The following is an 18,627-nucleotide window of genomic DNA, read 5'->3' as shown; positions in this document are numbered from 1 at the left end:
TGCCCTTCACGGTCTTTTGTGAACACACCACCCATGGGTCATATTTGGCTCCTTTTCAAGTTCTTTCAGTTACATTTTCTGGCTGTTTGCTCACTGACCACCCGCGTCCTTCCGCCCAGTACAGACTGCCAGGAGAACAGGGGACCGGTGACCCCCGTCCTGCAAACGGGGTCATTCCCACTGAATTTGCCGAGTCACCACATGTGGGTGACGTTATTCACATACGGTGTTTGCAAGTTCAGGCTTCAGCTGGGGAGCTGCGCATGCGTACTCGCAAGCCATAAATGCCTTAGTACAACCTTCTGGTTTTGAGGTCACTGGTAATATGCAAAACTGGATAACATTTGATTTTCACACTTAGATGAAAAATAGGTTTTATTACATGGTTTGGCTCACAACTTAAGTGGTATAAATATATATACATATACATATATAGTATAGTGGTATAAATATATCTATAAATATACATGTATTCTTTGCTACACCTCAAACATCACCGTATCATCTTTGGGCTTAGCAATACAAAAAGATAAAAGGACGTGCATTCTATCTTTCCCTGTGCACATTTTGGTTTCTTTTCTAAAGTAGCAAAGCATTTAGATAAAACAGCATTGTCTGCACCACTGGACACAAGCACTGAGGTAATTGTTGTTCAACAACTTTGCAATGCCCTTTTCTTCTTTAATTAAATTAACCACAAAATGTACAAACACAAATACTGAGAAAAATCTGAGTCGTACAGGAAGGAAGAAAAAAAATGTATGTGCCAGGAAAGGACTTTGTTCCCCACTTCTACCCAGGCAAAGTGGGAGAGGAAAATACAAGTAAAACCAAACCCCTTCTTTCTCAGGGAATCTGACCATTGTTTTTTTATCCCTGGAAGGCTCTGGCCAGGAAAAAAAAAAAAAAAAGAAGAAAGAAGTCTGCCAAAAACCTCCTTGTAGGCAGAATATTAAGAATATTTGTGTGTTTGCTTTTAAACTGCTTTTGGAAATAAAAGAATGTAAGTGATATTTTATTTTGGAAGAGCCACTTTAACCTGATGCATTCCTTTGGTCATAAAGTTATATGACAATGTGTGGGGCTAGAGCTGTTTTCTAAAAACCTGGGGTATTGTCCACGGCAGGTACGTGTGTGCTGTGCCACATCTGTTCTGGGTAGAGCCGTAGGTAAAAGAATCTCTCTCCCATCCTCAGAGAGGCAGGAGTAGCAATTTCTTCCCTGCTTGCTCCTACTCTGGGTTTGTCTGGTTTTTTTTTTCAATTCCCAGGGGGGTGATTTGCAATAAAAGTACACAGCATTTTTTTCAAACCAACGGATCTAGGATTCTGTATGTCAAATGTCCAACTTTGGCAATATGAAAAACCACATTTGTTTAAAAGACATCGGTGCATAAAACACATTTACTGAAACCCCAATCTTAGGTTCTTAAAACAGATGTGCAGAAAAAAATATCTACAAAGAATGGCCATAAAACAAAAAATAAAAACATTTTAAAGTAAAAATTACAATGAATTTTCCAGTCATTGTAAACATTTTCCTAATTATTGCTTTTAGAACGATTAATTGCATAATAAATTATGAAGTACTATCATTGAAAAAATAATTATGGATAGATGATTGTCTTTTAGTAACTGGCGAGGCAATGCACAGTCCTTTGCCCCTTTTTATGCCCTGAGAAAACAGTAACTTTGGAGTTCCTTCTTTCAGCTGGAGAGCGTAGGGAAACTACTGTAAGCCAAGATTGCTTTGCAGCATTGGAACTATGTACAAGCAACTGCTACAGGCACCCTGACTTGCCAAGTCATAAATAAAAAAAAAAAAAAAAATCACTTTGCCAAAAAGTCTTAAGGGTCCATTGGTTCAACTGTTTCTTGCTTGACCTTTACAGGTAACAGAGGTAGTGGGTGACCGTGAGGCAACTTCATAATTGACATATCTGACGACTCGTAAAGGTTGCATCCTGAGGAGATAAGTCCATTTCCCAGGTTCCTCTGTAGAGATGCCTTCAGATTAGCTCCTTCCATTTCCCTCCTGAGCATGGTCAGTATATCCTTCTCCACAATCGATGTTAAGTCGATATTGTCCTCCACTTCTTCCAACTTGTCAGCATTGTCACTGATGTCGAACTTCTCGATCTCCTCGTTGATTCGATTCAGGTCCTCCATGGAGAGGCCGGAGGCCGGGGCGACGGGGCAGTTGCCCTTCAGGTGGACCTGGAGGCTGCAGAGGTGAATGTAGCTCTTGTGGCAGTGGATGCATTTATGGGGACGTTCCCGGGTATGGAGACGCTTGTGCAGCTTCAGGTGCACAAACTGGGTGAATTTGGCCGGGCAGAGCTTGCACTGGTAAGGCTTCTCTCCAGAGTGGAGCCGCAGGTGGGTTTTGAGATTGCTGGTGCTGCTGAACCGCTTGTGACAAACCTAATGTGGGGGGGTGGCAGAGAAACAGTGAATGAGTGGGAGGGGATTTTATGGCTTAAATTGCAGACACCTAGGAGGAGACGGCAGGATGAAGCAGCAGCTTTTTATATCTTCACACTTTCTCACAAAGGGACAAAAATCCCCAACTTTTTTATTTAAATATTGATGAACAGCATTTTGAGTATGGCCAATGGCAAAACTATATCAGGCAGATGTTGCTCTAGCAGGCTAAAGGGAACACTGCTGTCTCACAGGCACTGCTGCACCAGGGCTGGAAACGGCTGAGATACAGACTCTAGCCCTGAGCAGCCACAGGTTTGTGATGCAGCCCTCCCAAGCCATATGGGGTGTGCAAGAGCCCTGACATCCCTTCGGCCTCCAAGGGAAGTTGTCTCTGTGGTGTGTTACATACCTGACACTCGTGGGGTTTTTCTCCCGTGTGTACCAGATAGTGCTTCTGGAGGTGAGCCAGCTGTGTGAAGCCTTTATTGCAAGTCTGGCATTTAAATGGTCTCTCTCCGCTGTGTACTCGGAGGTGCACCTATGGAGAAACAAAGCAATTAACAATTTGCAGTTTCCAGTACTGTAACAAAAGTACTTTCAGATGTTTTCTAAAGTTAGCAGAAGATTCCCATTGCCAAAATACAATGTTATCTAGTTAATTAGGTGGTGTCAGTATTAAATACTGTCTTCACGACCATGCTTTCTCGCTGGGGAGTGCCATGTTAAGCCCAGACTGATAAATAGCCTAACAAGCAGGGAGGCCTGTACCTACTTTTCCTAGATAGCCTACAGGGAGAAACCAGAGCCTTCCAAGAAGTCTCATGCCCTGTTCTCCACTGCCTACCTTCAGATTGGAGAGCTGGCCAAAGGTCTTGGAGCAGACATTGCATTCGTACTTGATCTTCCCATTCTGCTTCTTCAGTGGGTATGGGAGGGTTTTGTAACCGGTCACATTCCTCTTACTTTTAATGAGATTCATGGCTTCTTCACCACCGGTGGCAGCCAACACCACTGAGGTAGGTTTAGGTTGCATTATGTGTTCTGAACTGGCTGCTGTACCAGCTGTGGGCGACCCGCTGGTAGGGCTGCATGGCTTGTCCTTCATGCTGGCAGCAGCGCCTGTGATAGAGAAGGCACTGTTAGGTGCTGGTATCAGGAAGTCTCTCGGATGATCGGGCTGCAGTAATCGACGGCCTCCTTCACTGGGCAATGAACTGGGGAGCGTGGTGGGGTTCAACATGTGGTGGGAAAGGCTACCTCCGCTGAGCAGGTTGCCATAAAGAGGATACATCCTTGGGAAGAGATTGAAATTGTTGATGCCATTGATATTGTTCAAAGCGCTCAGGTTATTACAACTCATATTGAATGGAGGTAACAGGAATTTGGGGTAGTGAGGGTTATAGGACGGTAGAAAGGCAGGTGGGATGTGGCCAGGGGGTGCATATCCAGGATAAGACCCCAATCCTTCTGAGCCATACGATCCGTTCAAGTAAGAGTACGGCTCTCTGTGCTCTTGGGAAGGAGGTGCCAGAGGTGAAACCGTGACCCCTGGACTGCTGTGAGGGCTTGAACTTTTTAAACTTTGGTCTGGGCTGCTCCGCCCGGAAGGACTTGGCGTAGTAGATGTCTGGATGGGTGAGTGAGTAATGTAGCTGGGTCTGTCCATTCCGTATGCTAAGGAAGCTTTCAGATAGTCTTCTGGAATGTGAGGTCGGATTGGGTAGACAACTCGAGGGAAGAAACACCTCTCTGGGCTATAGTTCTTATGCAAATCATCCAAATCTTTTTCTGGAGTAACTGGTGAAATGTTGGTCTGGAAGAAGTCTTTTCCTTTTGGATGACTGGATTCCATTTTCAGGATTTCTTTCACACTGTGCTCCTTCTTTGGGATGCTTTTCTGATAGAGCTCATCTTTATCAGCACTGTGCTGCTTTGGATTAACATGGGTTTGTGCTGAAATACAAAGACAATGTAATGATTATTTAGATATGCATCCGTCATTATCTCTTTTCAAAACACAGTCTAACTCCTACAAGTTTAGTGGGAAGGAAAGCCCACTCTTGGAGACAAGCAACCACTTAACTTGCCAAAAAACTAATTTCTGTGTGAAGAAATGCTTGCTGGTATTAAGTGTTAATAAAAAGCGCTGTTAATTTAAGGGATACCAGCCAGTACATACATATCTGGATGATGATTCATTTGCAGAGTGCTAGTCTTCACTTTGCAAACTGATTTCACCTTTCTTTCCCCTTAAATTTGACTAGCTTTGCTGTTTAATGTATATTTAAGCAGTATTTCTAATAAATGCAGTAACAAGCATTTGTTCACAATACAGGTTTAACAGAAGGACTTTGCAGAACGCAAGCTCCCAGAAATGTTCCTCAGTAAAATAACAAGGCATGACAAATCGGCTTTTGCCAAACCACAGCAGTCACTTCACCAGCCAGTTCAATTACTTACAGTACCAAAAAAACCCATGGCTGGCTAGGATGAAAGCCTTCTTCAAAGAGAAGGTATTCTCCATCAGTAAACAGATCATTACTCATTAAATATACTGCTTAGGAACATCTACAACAAAGCAGACTATTTACTGCAGATTTCTGTGGCATTCAGTCTATGCAAAACTCCTCTGCTTGCAGCTGTACTTTATAAAAAAAATGCTGAAGCAAAGCAAAAGAAAGCAAGACTGGTTGGCTCCAGCTTAAGTTGAAATGTACTTTAAAAAAAGAAAAAAAAAAAAGGAAAAGAAATATGTATTTACAAGAACAACAAGGACATAGAAGCCAACATCCATTCGGCTCAGTTCAGTGCATACACTGTTTATTTGTATTCAAAGACTCTACCTTGTTATCTGAACATAATATAATATAAACAGTACACTGAAAGATGTCTTCAATAGAAAAAGATGTCTGCTTTTATCTCATCTCCCAAAGTTCATAGTTATATAATCTTGAAATTATGAATTCTAAGATAATTGTATTATAGGGGAAAAAATACAAGAAGGTTTCATATTTGTGGTTAGCTCTGTGCAAGGTTTTCCATCAGGAGGTACAAGTCAATGCCAGTAGGTATGTGACTCGAAAATATCGCAGCCCTTTAGCCAAGTTTCTACTTTTGTGACTGAGGTGAGAAACAGTTATTTCTGATTTTTGGAGGACCAGCTGAACCCAGTGAGGAAGATGGGAACAAGCAATGACCACACCGCTTCCAACGTGGATTCTTTGCTTCACTATTCACTACCCTGATGGAATCTATCATTTGGCAACATTACCCTATAAGGCAAAGAACAGCCATTTATTAAACGTACCCAAGAAAACAGCTGCTTTCAAAGCATGTTTCTACTCACAGCAATCCACTTTCACAGCAACATCCTTTTTCAAACAGCATTAGACTGGTAGCAAGCAAATTTAATCTGAGATACGTGGGCAGTTTGTGTATTTTCAAGTTGCAATGAAATGTAATGGCACACAGTTATGTTCATTTAAAACTCTTATGATAAAACATAGGGCGTGTTGTAGAGCAAGCATGTACACACAGAAGTGCGCAGATACTTCTCTTGATGCTAAAAGTTTAAGGCGGAGCTCTTTCAAAAATAAACTAATAGCGTGTCTCATTGTCTGGCATTAAAAATCATCTACTTTTTTTCAGTCATTTTGTACTTGTGGACTGATAACTCATTTTCTAAACGCCCATCCCAATTTTTGAGTATAACATAAAAGTTCCTACTAGGTTCAAGAAGTGGATGCTATTATCTACGTCTTATCAGCTGCCTGTCACCACGCCAGCATCTCAGAGCAAATATTCCCAGTGATGCTATCAGCACTGGGAAGTATTGAGACTGGGATGTACTGAAAGCTAGGGGGTTGGGGGTGAGGGTGAGGTGGGAGAGAGAAGCAGGACTTGTGAAGCCTTGCAGCAGGAAAAATAAATAAATACCACCTTATCAGGCCCATATCAGTTTCTCAGTGGGGTCTGTCAAGCAGGAAGTTCAAATTGACACTTTTCTCTTTTAAAGAAAAAAAAGGGGGGGGGGGGCCTGGGAAGAGGAAGAAGTGCTGGCACTGCTGGAAAAGTGATAGAGAAACTGGGGCTGCTTCAGCTGGAGGAACAGCTTCTACTGTCACAAGGTTAAACCTCAGGGTGGGGACATACGTGCCCTTATGTGCTGGAGCAAGCCCGTGAGTGACAAAAAAGGAAGCTCACAGTGAGAACGTAACTTTATTTGTGCAACAGGCCCATGTACCCACTTGACAGAGTGAAGACAACTGCTCTTTCCTTCCCTTCAAAGTTTTCCTGGTAAAGCCTTCCCTCCTACTAATTTCCATGTGTAGACAGAAGTTACAATATTTAAAGATAATTTTTCAAGTCTGTGACAATGCTCTTCAGTTTGCAAGCTATCTTTTGTTCATAAATGCCCTATTGGTTTTCTCCCCTATTACCTGAGCACAAGGGACACTTGGGAACACCAGAGAGATAAAAACATAAACAAGTGTGTCAGCACTGTGTAAAATAAGAGAAGGTAATGTCAGGGGTCAAGGAGAGGTTCTTAAGTTTTATACTGAATGTGGATTTAAACCAGGACTGAAACTGATTGAATGGTTTACAGCTATTCTTGTTACTCTTAAAGGAGTCATAGTTCAAAGGTAAAGGGAGGTATTTCTTATAAATAGATTTTTTTTTTAAACTTGTGATTTTAGAGTTAGGTTCTTACCAATCACAATGTCTCCCTCTCACTCCTGAAACGCATTTCTCCCTCCCACACCCATATACATATATACACTAAATATAGCCACATACTCTTCCAAGATCTGTCTAGTTTCTGTGGTCAGAGACACACACAGAAAAGAGGTTCATGACAAAACAAGAACAGTGCAGCTGTATTTGTAAGTTACTGACTGGAGGGGAGAGGGGGGAAAAAGAAAAAAACCCAGACATGCCTCTTTAGGAGCCCGATCCACTTCTAACCAAGGTCAACAGATTATTTGCTCAGATCTGAGATTAGTGAGTGTGCACAAGAGGAAGAGAGACACAACTCCTGTTACTTTTAAGCATTAATAAAACTTGAGTGGAGGGGCTGCCTGAAGTCACTCCAATGTGGGTGTTCCAGCTACAGACTGCTGCATAGCTCTAGGCTTTGCTCTCATTTCTTGTGCTCCCAAGATGTAGCCTGAGAAAGACTTCATAAAAACAATGACCTGTTTTTTTCTAAAAATTTGAAAAACAGTTGTAGATAGACAGTAATTTCAACAGTAATTTCAGGAGTGAGATGGTACTGAACACTTTGAGTGGTGGAGCTTAATTATGCCGATTCACATTTTCGATCTAAATTAAGCACCTCTTTTTCTAGCAGAAAGAGAACCTCGAAGTTGTGAAGCAGGCAAAACAAAGAGTGTTTCCACTCAAAATGAGAACGGAGACCAACATTTAGAAGTATATAATTTGATCATCTGTTTTCTAAATGGGTCCAAGGCAGGGTGACATGCCTTTGAAAAGATTTTGCTCAGAGAAGGTCTTTAAGGGAACCTTCAAATAATCGGCAATATTAAGTCAACTTTAGCCCCCAAATTCTGGTTTTGTGAAGACAACCTTTCATATCATTTCAAAATCATTTTCCTGAGCCCTTTTGAAGATTTCAGGAGGCATTTTTTTTTTTAAGCAAATGCAGATGTTTCCTCTCAACCCAAACAGAGAAGCTTCAAAACCAGAAAGTGAAACTGCCCATAAACAAAAGGGAAAGCGAGCGGCAGGACTTAGCTAATGGCCAGTGTGTCAGGGACAGAAGGAAGAAGAAAAAAAAAAATATCACATTTAAGAATCAAGTATTAAAAAGTTAATCTTCATAAAATCCTAAAGATTTTAAATAATATCTTGTTAAACCTATTAACGAAACAAAAAGATTGCCAAATATTTTGTAAATAGGCAAATTATGTTCCCCCAACTAAAATTTTTTTATGGAAGCTTGATGAAAAAGATGTCACCTGCCCATACTTGACTGAGGAGACAAACACAACATAAGCAGCAGGAAGTTGCATCATATGATTGCAATACATGAACATTATTATCAAATAGTCATGTCCTGAGTCAATGTAATTGTTTGGGGGGGGTGGGGGTATTTTTTTTAAACTGTTACCTCCTACATCCTCCGTCCTCAAATAATCCCCCTACAGTGAAGTAGGAATGAAATGCTAAACTATGTGGGAACCCGAAAGCAGATTTCCTCAGTCTGTTCACTAGTCCAAAAATAAAGTATCACAGACTAAAGGACAATCTGACAGCCCAGTTTAATGAGGTTAAACACATTGAAGAAACTACCGAAAACTGATTTTTGGCCAGCAGAGTATCAAAATCTTGTGCCATTGCACTTAAAACCATTTACTGTACAATGGAACCATCTGAAGGTGATGTATCTCAAATCTTGATAGAAACAACATCAGTGGCCTTAAAACAGACAAGAAGGGGATTGTTTGAAACAAGACTGTATTTGCACCTCTGGGATAATGCAGGACTCTTGCCTCTACCACTGTTGTGCAACTCCTTGCAGGCACTTCAACATCCACTTGAAGTTACGTAGCTCCACTCGGAGCTAATCACGGCTGTGAAGGTAGGTGTGTGCTTCAGCGTCTGAAGGACTGGGTCAAAGGCCCCAGATCAAGAAAACACACGGGACAGGGTTAAACCCATAACTAAGCACATGCCTAATTGCCGTCTTGAATCTGGATGCTTTCCTTCTACAGCACTAACGAATAACGCTGGAGAAGTTACCTTTAATTTGAAAGTTTGCTGTTACAGAGGCAAGTAGATGTTATATGTGGATGTGTAAATATATTTATGCTCTAAAGTGGTAGTTTGCTCATTTTTGAGGCCACTAATTACAGGAAATAAAGCCAGAGAAATTCCCTGATACCTTTTTCCCTGGAGGCCCATCCCGCCCGGGTGCTTAAAGAGGAACTGAGGTGTTGAACTCCAAGACCGTGATCCCAAAACCCCTGAGGCACCTAAAGCAGCTGCCTATATTTTAAGTTGGCAAGACTGAAAGCTCTCCGTAGGTGTGTGTCCCAGGTGGCCTCTCCTGTGCTGTGCTGGGCAACCAGCCAAGGCACAGCTCTTCCAAAGCCTCCTGCGGGCAATGGCATGATCTGCATACCCAAGACGCAGTGGAGGGAGGGAGCTGGGCGCAACTCACCACGACCATGGGCTGGCAGTGCTGGTGCCCAACGCTCGTGCCGGCGTGTGTCCCAGCAGGAGGGAGTCCTGACTTCAGCCTGTGGTGGGACCTGGGCTCCAACTTTCCCTCCCTACTCCTCAGAGGGCGCCAAAACCTGCAGCCAGGAGCTGGGAGAGGCGACAATGCTCGCCTGCTCCTCTGAGGGCAGCTGTGCCACTTTAAACACAGAATTATCAGCAATCTCTTTGGCTGGAGAGGGCTTTCCTGACTTCCTAACAGGTGGAGGAGGGGACCAGTGGTGGGTCCGCCCAAGCAAGACTGTGTTAAGATGTTTTGATGGCGCAAAGCCCCACATCTGCAGCAGGTGCAGGATCCAAGCCATCTGGGGACAAGCCTTCTGCACTTTATTCACAGATGAATGCACTGTGAGGGCACCTTGGCCAGGCTTGCGATAGGAAGAGGCTGGAGAGGCAACAGGATGCTCGCTAATCTTAGCTTTAACTAGAAGTAGCCTGGGACGAAGAAGGAAACTGAACAGTTTCACTTTAAACTCATCTAGTTCGAGTACTAATGCTGCAAAACCCATCCCTGCTTGCACTGTTACTACAGGGCGTTCAGCAAATAAGCATCTTTGGGAGACTTGTGTATTTTTTTTTCCTGTACTTTTAAAGAAAGGGCACCAAAACTTTAGAAAACGTCAGTTCTTATAGTACCTGTAGGGTTTCTGGCCCAACTGCAGACTTTAGGCCTGAATGGATTTGTCACAAAGATGAGGTGAAAAGATAAAAAAATTGAGTATGTTTTCTCTTTTTTTTGAACTGCTATTTTCTTTAGGTGGAGGGGGCTAACATAAAATTTCTAAATGGTTTACATGGAATTATCTTTGAAAAGAAGAAAGGATATTTCGATCTCAGTGTCTGGAAAGATTGCTTTTTTTAAATGTTAAGGCTGAACTACACAATTGTTGCTCAAGATCCCATTTCTTTAAATCCAGATATTGAGCCTACTTTTACTAAAATGGATTATTCTGCATGTGTCCAGACCCTATTTTTGACTTGAGTAAGACTAACCAGGTAATTAGTTGACACTTCACATACATTCCTCACTACTTCTGCAAGGCAACCTAAGATGCAGGAAACCGAGGCTGCTTTTGTGTATCCTTCTAGCTCATGGCCAAATGTGTCTGGCTGGATTTTTGCAAACTCCTCAACCACAGGAACCCTTAATGCTGTTGTCTCATCCCACCTGCAGGTCCCATTGAAAAGCCAACATTTCCCTGTATCAGAAGATGAAACTGCACAGCGAGTGGTGAAATGACATACGTGCAAAGGTGACAGAGTCAGTGAGATTTTTTTTGAATAGGGAATATAGCAGCATAGGACATTCCTTCCCTCCCCCCTTTAGAAGAAAGCAAATTTTCTTCTATAATTTGTAGGGAAAGACCAAAAACTGGTGAAAGGATGATCTCCACAGAGGATAGATGTACTTTTGATTCATCTCAATTTGTGACATCATTTTCATGATGTGAGGATAACATTTTAGTTCAAGGATCCCCAAAGAAACACTGACATTTTATAACCCATTATTTGTTACCAAACAACAGCAAATAGTCCTTTTTGTAAAAAAAACTGCCTGCCGGTTTTCCCTCAAATCTCAGTGCAGGTGCTGGCAGAAGGACAAAAGAATGCTCTGCTCTATCTCAGAGCAGCTAGCAGGAGGGGAGGCAGCCTAACAGTTGAACTGAGAAGTCAGCAAGAATATCTCCCTCTCTCCAAGGGGCTCTGGGTGAGGTGCTAGGCAGTGATTAAGCTATGAGTAAAGCACTGAGGCTGGAAATGGTCAGAAACCACAGAGGAACACAGAGATGAACTCCTGGAAATACCTCTTCCTCCGGTTACCAGTGCTATTATTTTTGAACAGAAAACGAAAGCTGTGCTATACAGCCAAGAAACAGGGACAAAATACACCGAGCTGAAAAAACAAGTAACCAGATGAGAAGACCACAGGAGGTTTGCTCCCATACGATAAGTATGCATTAGGCAGTCAACACATTTTTTGTCAGACACCTAGACAGAATCATGGCACATGGCCACTTCCTTGTACAGTGAGGGCAGCCCTTTGGGAGCATGACTGGACAGCCTTTAGTATGCACTATGAAAGCAGGCTCAATGCACTATGGGAACTGGACTTGTAAAGCCCAAGAGTAAACCAACATCTTTGGTTCTGAAGGCAGAGGATATATTCAGGTTGTCTGTCCAGAATTTCATCCGATAAAACTCGGATTGTAGACCAGTAACTGTTCAAATTTTTTATAATCTGTTTACATTTGAACAGGTACAGGGAACTCATTCTGTTGTGTTGATTTTTTTAATTCCCCTTTTCCACTCCGAGCTACCTACTGTGACACAACAGACGATGCAGCTGTGTAATTATACAACTTATTATTAGATCATATAGGCAGAACAGACATTACTAGCATTCCTCATTTATACTGTAATCCACTTACTGAGGTTCATCATTGTCAGTTCTCTGGAGGAGGGATAGTGCAGCCTCTCTGCAAAGTCTCGGCAATACCACACAAGCAGCTCTTGGTTGGCAGGGATGGGCTTTATGGTGTAGAAGTAGATGTTCATTCCATTCTGACAAGCAGCCAAATTCTGTTCCTGAACAGAGTAGCCGGGGTTTACATAACGCATCCAGTTGCTCTTGTCCTCGTTAAAACCGTCAATGAAGTGGTGAAGCTCACCACTTGAATAGATCTGGAATAGAGAGGAAGCACTTAGGAAAATATATATGCACAATATGCAACACGTGTGCACAGAGTCCAGAGGGGAAAAACGATAAGCTGCCTTTTTTTTTTTTTTAACAAGCAGATATTATTCAAATAAGAATTCAAGCTGCATTCCCCCCTTTCCAACTATGATATCCTCTGCATTAAGAGACGCTTATCCAAAGTTAAGTCCACAGTCACCTTTTTCATTTCTGCTTAGCCTGTGTCTCTGCTAGTATAAACAAATCAGATTCAGAATCTGAAATGCAGAGTACTCTCCCTGAGTGAAGTCTACCTTAGAGCCCTTTTCCTGGTGCGATGATCAACAAGTGGGTGATGCTAATGACTGCAGGTCTGAGTGCATGCTTGCATTAATGCTTTGAGTCACCTGTGTATAAGACTGACTGGCTGCACTACGTCAGAGTCTTTCTCGCCTTTTTCTATGGCCTCTGTACTTGCAGTTTCCTACCACCTCCACCCAAAGGTTTAAGCTATGCAAACATCCTCCACCCCCCCAGAGTCCTAGAGCAACACTCGCTCACAGTTAGACTGTAACCCTTTTGTAGAAAGGCTGGGTGAGGCAAAGATGAACTTCACCTGCCATAACTTAACGAAGACCTGGAGAGGGGCCAGCTGATGAGAAGTCACTTTTTCTATCGAGGGACACGTTCTGGCTTGTCCACAGAAGGGAAAGAAAACATGATTCTAAAAGCTGCTCAGCAGCTTGGGGGTAAAGAAGTCCCAATCTCTGATAGAAGCTACTGTCTCTTCAAGTGTAAGAATAATTATTTAAAAAAAAAAAACCAACAAACAAACAAAAAAACAACAACAACAACAACAACAAAAACCAAACACCAAGAAAAATCCAGGAGACACGTTTGTTAAAAACACATCCCTTACTCTCGAGGGGAACTAGCTCCGTGCTGGATGAAAAAGGGTTCCTGAGTTTCACAAAACAGATGACCAGGCAAAAGCCAGACCTTCAAGTGGGAGCAGCTTGCACCAGCGCCGCACCTCGCTGAGCAGGAAATGCCTTCCCGAAGGGGAGACAGAGCTTATCTCAGGGAGAAAGCACTCCACAGCACGTTCCTGCCTTTGTGTTCACACCACTGTCTTTCGCACCTACCTGGCCGGGCAGTGCACCCCGCGAGCACCCGCCGGCCAGCCGGACCCTCTCCTCTTCTCCCTGCGAGAGCCGCTGGCGGAGAGGGGCGAGACAGTCTGGCCCTTTAACGCGGGCCGTAAACACCAGAATCACTTTCTTTAAGAGTAACTTCCTGTAAACTGAGAAGGGGGAAATACATGTGGCCTCATCAAAGCAGCCTGCGAGAGATTTTGCGGTGTGTTTGTTATGAGAAAATGGAAGGGAGCTTGGCGAGTTGTGCTGCATCAAGAGGAGCCTTCGGGTTTCTCTGCTCACTCCGGCTCGCAAACTTCCAGGAACGCAGGGCTCCGGCACTCGATGCCTGCCACCGCTTCCCAAACCGGCCCTCCACCTCTCCCACGGCAGGGCCACTGATGCTGCCGGTCACCGTGCTCCGGCTCCGGGGCAAAGGCACCCTCCACCGGGCTCCCACCTATTGTGGGGAAGGCGAGACCAGATGTGCTGAGTCATGGCACGGTTCCCAGAAATGACGCCGGCCCCGGGTGGCCCCGCTCCCCTTGCGCGGGCAAGGCGCAGGCAGCGTCCCCCTGTGCACACAGCAGATGTTCCCACTCCTGCCAGCAAGCCCAGGATGCCTTTAATAACATGTGGGAAGTTATCTCCCACAATTTCCTTTGCATATGCAAGCCTGTGTCAGACCCCTAGGAAGGAATTCATTTTCAGTGCAGCAGCCTGTCTTGAACGAATCAAGAGATTATAACAGGGAATTTAACGATGCTTAGATGGCTGCTAGGATATTATTTCTGAGGATCCCTCCACATTAAGGCTTAAAATCACATCATGAGAATGATGTCACCTTTCTTGCTAAAATATATGAACGAAGTCCTGCAGGACAGTTAGCAGCCCCTCCTCCTGATGTCTGCCATCTTACTAACAGCTGGCAGGACTAGGGCCAATGTGCCAGTCCCTTCCTATGCTGGACCCAAAAAATTCAGCTGAAGGAAACATTTTGTAGCCTTGTCAATGTGAAAACACTTGCCTGCTTTGTAAAAATGCTCATGAAGATAACTGCCTGTGCAATGCTGTGTTACATTGCACAAAGATGATCTGAGAAAACCAAAATGATGCAATTAGGTAGGAAGAAAGGGGTGTGGGGAACGCTGGTGCTTGCCCTGGGTTTCACCTGGATATGAGGTCGGGATATTGCTAAGGCAGGCAGGCACCCGAGCACAGAGGCTTGGATATACTCCCAAATCCACCGATTTAGACACAGCCTAAATGGCTAGAAGGCAGCAAAACAAATCCATGGAAGGAGATGGGGCTGAAGGAATGTTCTCTAACAATTAATAATGGGTCTGTAAAGGAAACTGAGGATTATGTCAACTGATAAACTGGAAGCATATTCCCCAACACAGACTCCCCAAGCCAAAACAAACTGGCTGGTGCTCCCTTCCAGCTTATACTACGGAGCAGAAATGAGGCATCACCTCTAGTATTGACTGGCATTAATGGATTTTTCCCTTCACTAAGATCTGTGGGCTGCTCTTTTAACACTTTCTGAAGCAGACTTGAAAAGCTTATGACTTGAATGATACACTCTAAAGACCACCACCACTGTGTTATAGCAATTCTATTCAAAACCCAGGAAAAAATGTCACAAAATTTATTGCAATCCTAGGGTAAAAGATGATGCAGCACTTTCACAACTTCTTCATAGCTGGGAAAATCAAGGATACATGATATTTGCATAAACAAGAATGACTTTCCGCTGTGAAGAAATGCAAAATAACCTGCCCCTACAGCAAGCAGCAGAACTATTTCTTTACGCCATCAAGCACCGATCCGTTTCGGAAGACAGAGTCGGGAAGGGCTGTGCATCTCCCCCGCTCTCTCCACCCACACGGTCCCTACACACAAGACAGTCAGGCTTTTACTGGGCTTGGTTCACCCCACTGCTCTGTTTGAGCCTGGCAGCGCAGAGAAGTTGCCCCCTGCATTCACACAGGTCTGAAGCAGGAAGTGACCCAGCTTCTCAGCTGTACTCATTTAGTGATCTCCTTACTGCAACAACATGGTGCTGTTTTTTCCTGCTTACCCGCCAAAAGTATTTTCTGTTTGCATTCTTGGGAACCGTATCGCTGGTATAGATCTCTCCTACCAGGGGTCCAAAGCGCGTTCCTTTTGGGATGTACTCTTTGCTTATAACTCCAGTGACCTACAAGAAGAGCAGCACAGGATCAGTCCGTTGCCAGGAGAGATCAAAAAGTCTTCCTTTCTCTCCCCCGTACCCCGAAACTTAACAAGGTAAAGCAACCGATGCAAGAGGTTTTTAGTGACAGGTGAGCAAAACAGAAATAAATTGGCAACTGTGCTGGATACGATACAACCAGCTCTGTTAGGTACTAGCATCTTACCAAGCATATGGAAGCCAAAGATGAACACCTTCTGAAAAATGCATTTTGTGGAAATACATTTACAAGAAGAAGCAGTTAGCAAAATGTACAGAGACTGTCAAATATCTTCAGAAGTTACTTCTCCCACCAAAGGCAACCCCCAGAAATCTAGTTCCAGTGAAGAAGAATATTCAATAGCTATCAATCACTTCACTGCTACAGAGCTCACTTTTCTAATAAGTTAGGAACTGGAATGACTGCTCCTCCAGATCAAAATGAAACCTTCCCCTCACCTCCCCCCTCCCCTGCTTCTCTGCTCTATACCCATCCTGGCAGCTAAAAGAAGAACAACAAAAAAAAAAGACAACCTACAATTCTCTCACCAGCATATAGTGGCATACAAAACAGAATACGAAATGGCTTTGGGACATGTACTCGCAGATCACCCTCTTATAAAAAGGAGTCAGCAGTTCCGGTAACATATGTCAAGTGGGTTTGGTCTGAAAGGCGTAAAGATTTTGATGAAAATGCTCCACTATGCTAGGTCTAAGAAATGTATTCTAGTTGTTCAGCTTCCTTCTTGACAGTAATTATACCAAAAAAAGTCACTGACCACAAATCAGGAAGCAATTCATCATTATTCAGAAGAACGTGCCTTGGAGTAACCCTTTGCAAAACACTGCTGAGTTACTGGTTTTGTCTCTCTCTGTTCCTCACCAATCTGCTTAAATTTAATGTATCCAAACAATGTTAGAAAACCAACAATTTTGTAAACCAAAAACCCCAAGCCCTTGCAAGGTTGATCCTGCTGCTCAGTCAGTGGAAAAAAAAAGGAAGATAGAAAGCCCATTAATTTGGTATTAAAACCAGACTTTCATGGCAAAATGTATTAATAGTATCTCCTTCACACATCTTGCCACTTGTCTTTTTGTTCATCAGGACTTCAGAACAAGGCAAGAACAGCAGAAGTGGTTCACAAACAGCGAGAGTTAGGATTATTGCTGTCTGTACTCCCCAAAGAAAAGTTCTTACCAAAGCAGATTAGCACTCATTAGACCCTGCAGATAGCTCACTGAAGTGAGCATTTCTTTTTCTTCGTTAAAGCAAAGGAGGCAAAAACCCTGGACTGTAGCTAGCACTTAACAAATTAGTTAAGCCTTGTGATTTTCTCATGCTACATTTTCTTTTGTTGTATCATCCTTGGTGTGAGAGAGGGAGAGAGACAGACAAATAATTACTTGTGTATTGGTCAAGATTAAAACTCTCAGTAAACAGACTAACACCTAGCATAATTTGACATTAAATGTCAAAATAAAGGTGACAAATAACAACCACGGAATCAAGGAGGTAATCCACCCGGAAACAGATTTCTGGGTGTACGTGGTAGCTGTTTGCGCTTGTTTGCATTTCAACATGTGTTTCGGCACACTACAAAAAAAATTAAATGTCAACAGCAGAGGTAGTTAAATGCTCCATTGATCTGTGCATCTGGACTGAAAAGAGAGAAAAGGGACTTCCAGAAATTTTCCTACACCTACCACAAGCTGAAACAAGCTCAGTGGCTCAGTTTTATTTTTGTCTTACTTGTACATTTCTCATAGAGAGCTGAAAAAGGCAGATGTTCTTCTCATCTTCCCCATATATCTTCATTTACATCCATCTGCCCTCTCAATAAAAGTTCACAACCAAGCTACAGCACACCCTACTAGTTTTACTGCATGGTAACTGGAGTTTTTTCATGGTTTTAAAATATCTTGGTCTTAATTAAAAAGACTTTAATGAAATTCTCAGAATCTCTAGAAATCACTCCTCAAACTAGTCAACTTGAAACACTCACTGAACTGGTGTCTCTGACACAGCAGACACTTTTTGATATCCACCTTACATGCAGTGTTTGCTTCTCCCCCAGCACAGCTGAACACAATTTCTCACCCTGTACCATCAGACGGTTATTTCTGTGGAGGATGTTCTGTACACCCGTGTGTACCAACACTGAAGTTTTGCTAAACCGGACTAAAGCTGTCCGGATGACTATTAATGGAGGGTGGCTTTCTGGTCAGCAACTCTCGGCCTCCGTTGTGCCCCCACAAGCTCAGCTGCTGTGGTCAAGGAGGGGTACCCTCCAGGAGAGGGGTGCCGACAGTGCCAAGACAGACTGGCTCCAAGCTGCCGGCAGCCCCCCCGGCCGCAGCCAAAAGGGGCTCCTGTCCTGCCGCTGCTTAAGGGGGACGGCTTAACAAGAGGCCCCGAAGTACAGAGCTGCCGAGGGCTTGTAGGCAAAACAGCGAAGGAACTCCCCGTCCAGAGCGGAGGGGAAGCCGTCTCCGGGCTGCCGAAACGCGGTGGCAGAGGCATTTCAGAGATGTGTCCACCAGGTGTCCTTCAGCACACTGCTGCCTCGCGGCGACGGGACCTTCCCAAACAGCCTCCTGGCAGGGAACCACAGGGGAGCATGACCCGAGCTGGCTCCCCGCAAATAAAAACCTACTGCCCTTGTGCAGCCTTCTGGGTCTGAACCGTGCCGTAAGGGAGCAACGCGCTCCTTGCAGAACTATTCTCTTCAGACACTTCCCCCCTCTCCCTTCAAAGTTCCGAGTTTCCACGCTTGCAAGCCGGCCGCTAGCACGTTTTTCCTTTCAGCGAACCAGCATTTCCCGCACGGAGAGGCACTCAAACGTTAGCCTGAAGCCGCAAGGCCGGTTCCCGGCGCGGCGGGCAGCCACGGCTCCTGCCGAGGCCGGGCCGGGCTCACCCGCTCGCCCTCCCCT

At 43.9% G+C, this 18,627-nt stretch overlaps 1 protein-coding gene across 5 annotated transcripts in view; it reads right to left on the bottom strand.

The window, feature by feature from the left end:
- Positions 1–361: 361 nt before the first annotated feature.
- The window catches only part of PRDM1 (PR/SET domain 1), a 62,834-nt gene continuing 44,568 nt past the window's right edge, over positions 362–18,627 (bottom strand). For all 5 annotated transcript variants that reach the window (XM_026846090.1, XM_026846088.1, XM_026846089.1 and 2 more), the window contains 5 exons: positions 15,562–15,681; positions 12,098–12,350; positions 3,271–4,379; positions 2,836–2,964; positions 362–2,423 (listed from right to left, as the gene is read on the bottom strand). In XM_026846090.1, the coding sequence (XP_026701891.1) occupies positions 1,848–2,423; positions 2,836–2,964; positions 3,271–4,379; positions 12,098–12,350; positions 15,562–15,681 (2,187 nt within the window). In that variant the 3' untranslated portion in view covers positions 362–1,847. The remainder of the gene's footprint in view (positions 2,424–2,835; positions 2,965–3,270; positions 4,380–12,097; positions 12,351–15,561; positions 15,682–18,627) is intronic.

Source organism: Athene cunicularia (genome assembly GCF_003259725.1).
Source record: "Athene cunicularia isolate RWA chromosome 3 unlocalized genomic scaffold, athCun1 chr3_part1, whole genome shotgun sequence".
Lineage (NCBI taxonomy): Eukaryota > Metazoa > Chordata > Aves > Strigiformes > Strigidae > Athene > Athene cunicularia.
Note: the sequence above shows the minus strand (reverse complement) of the source record. Positions and strands in the feature narration are given on the sequence as shown.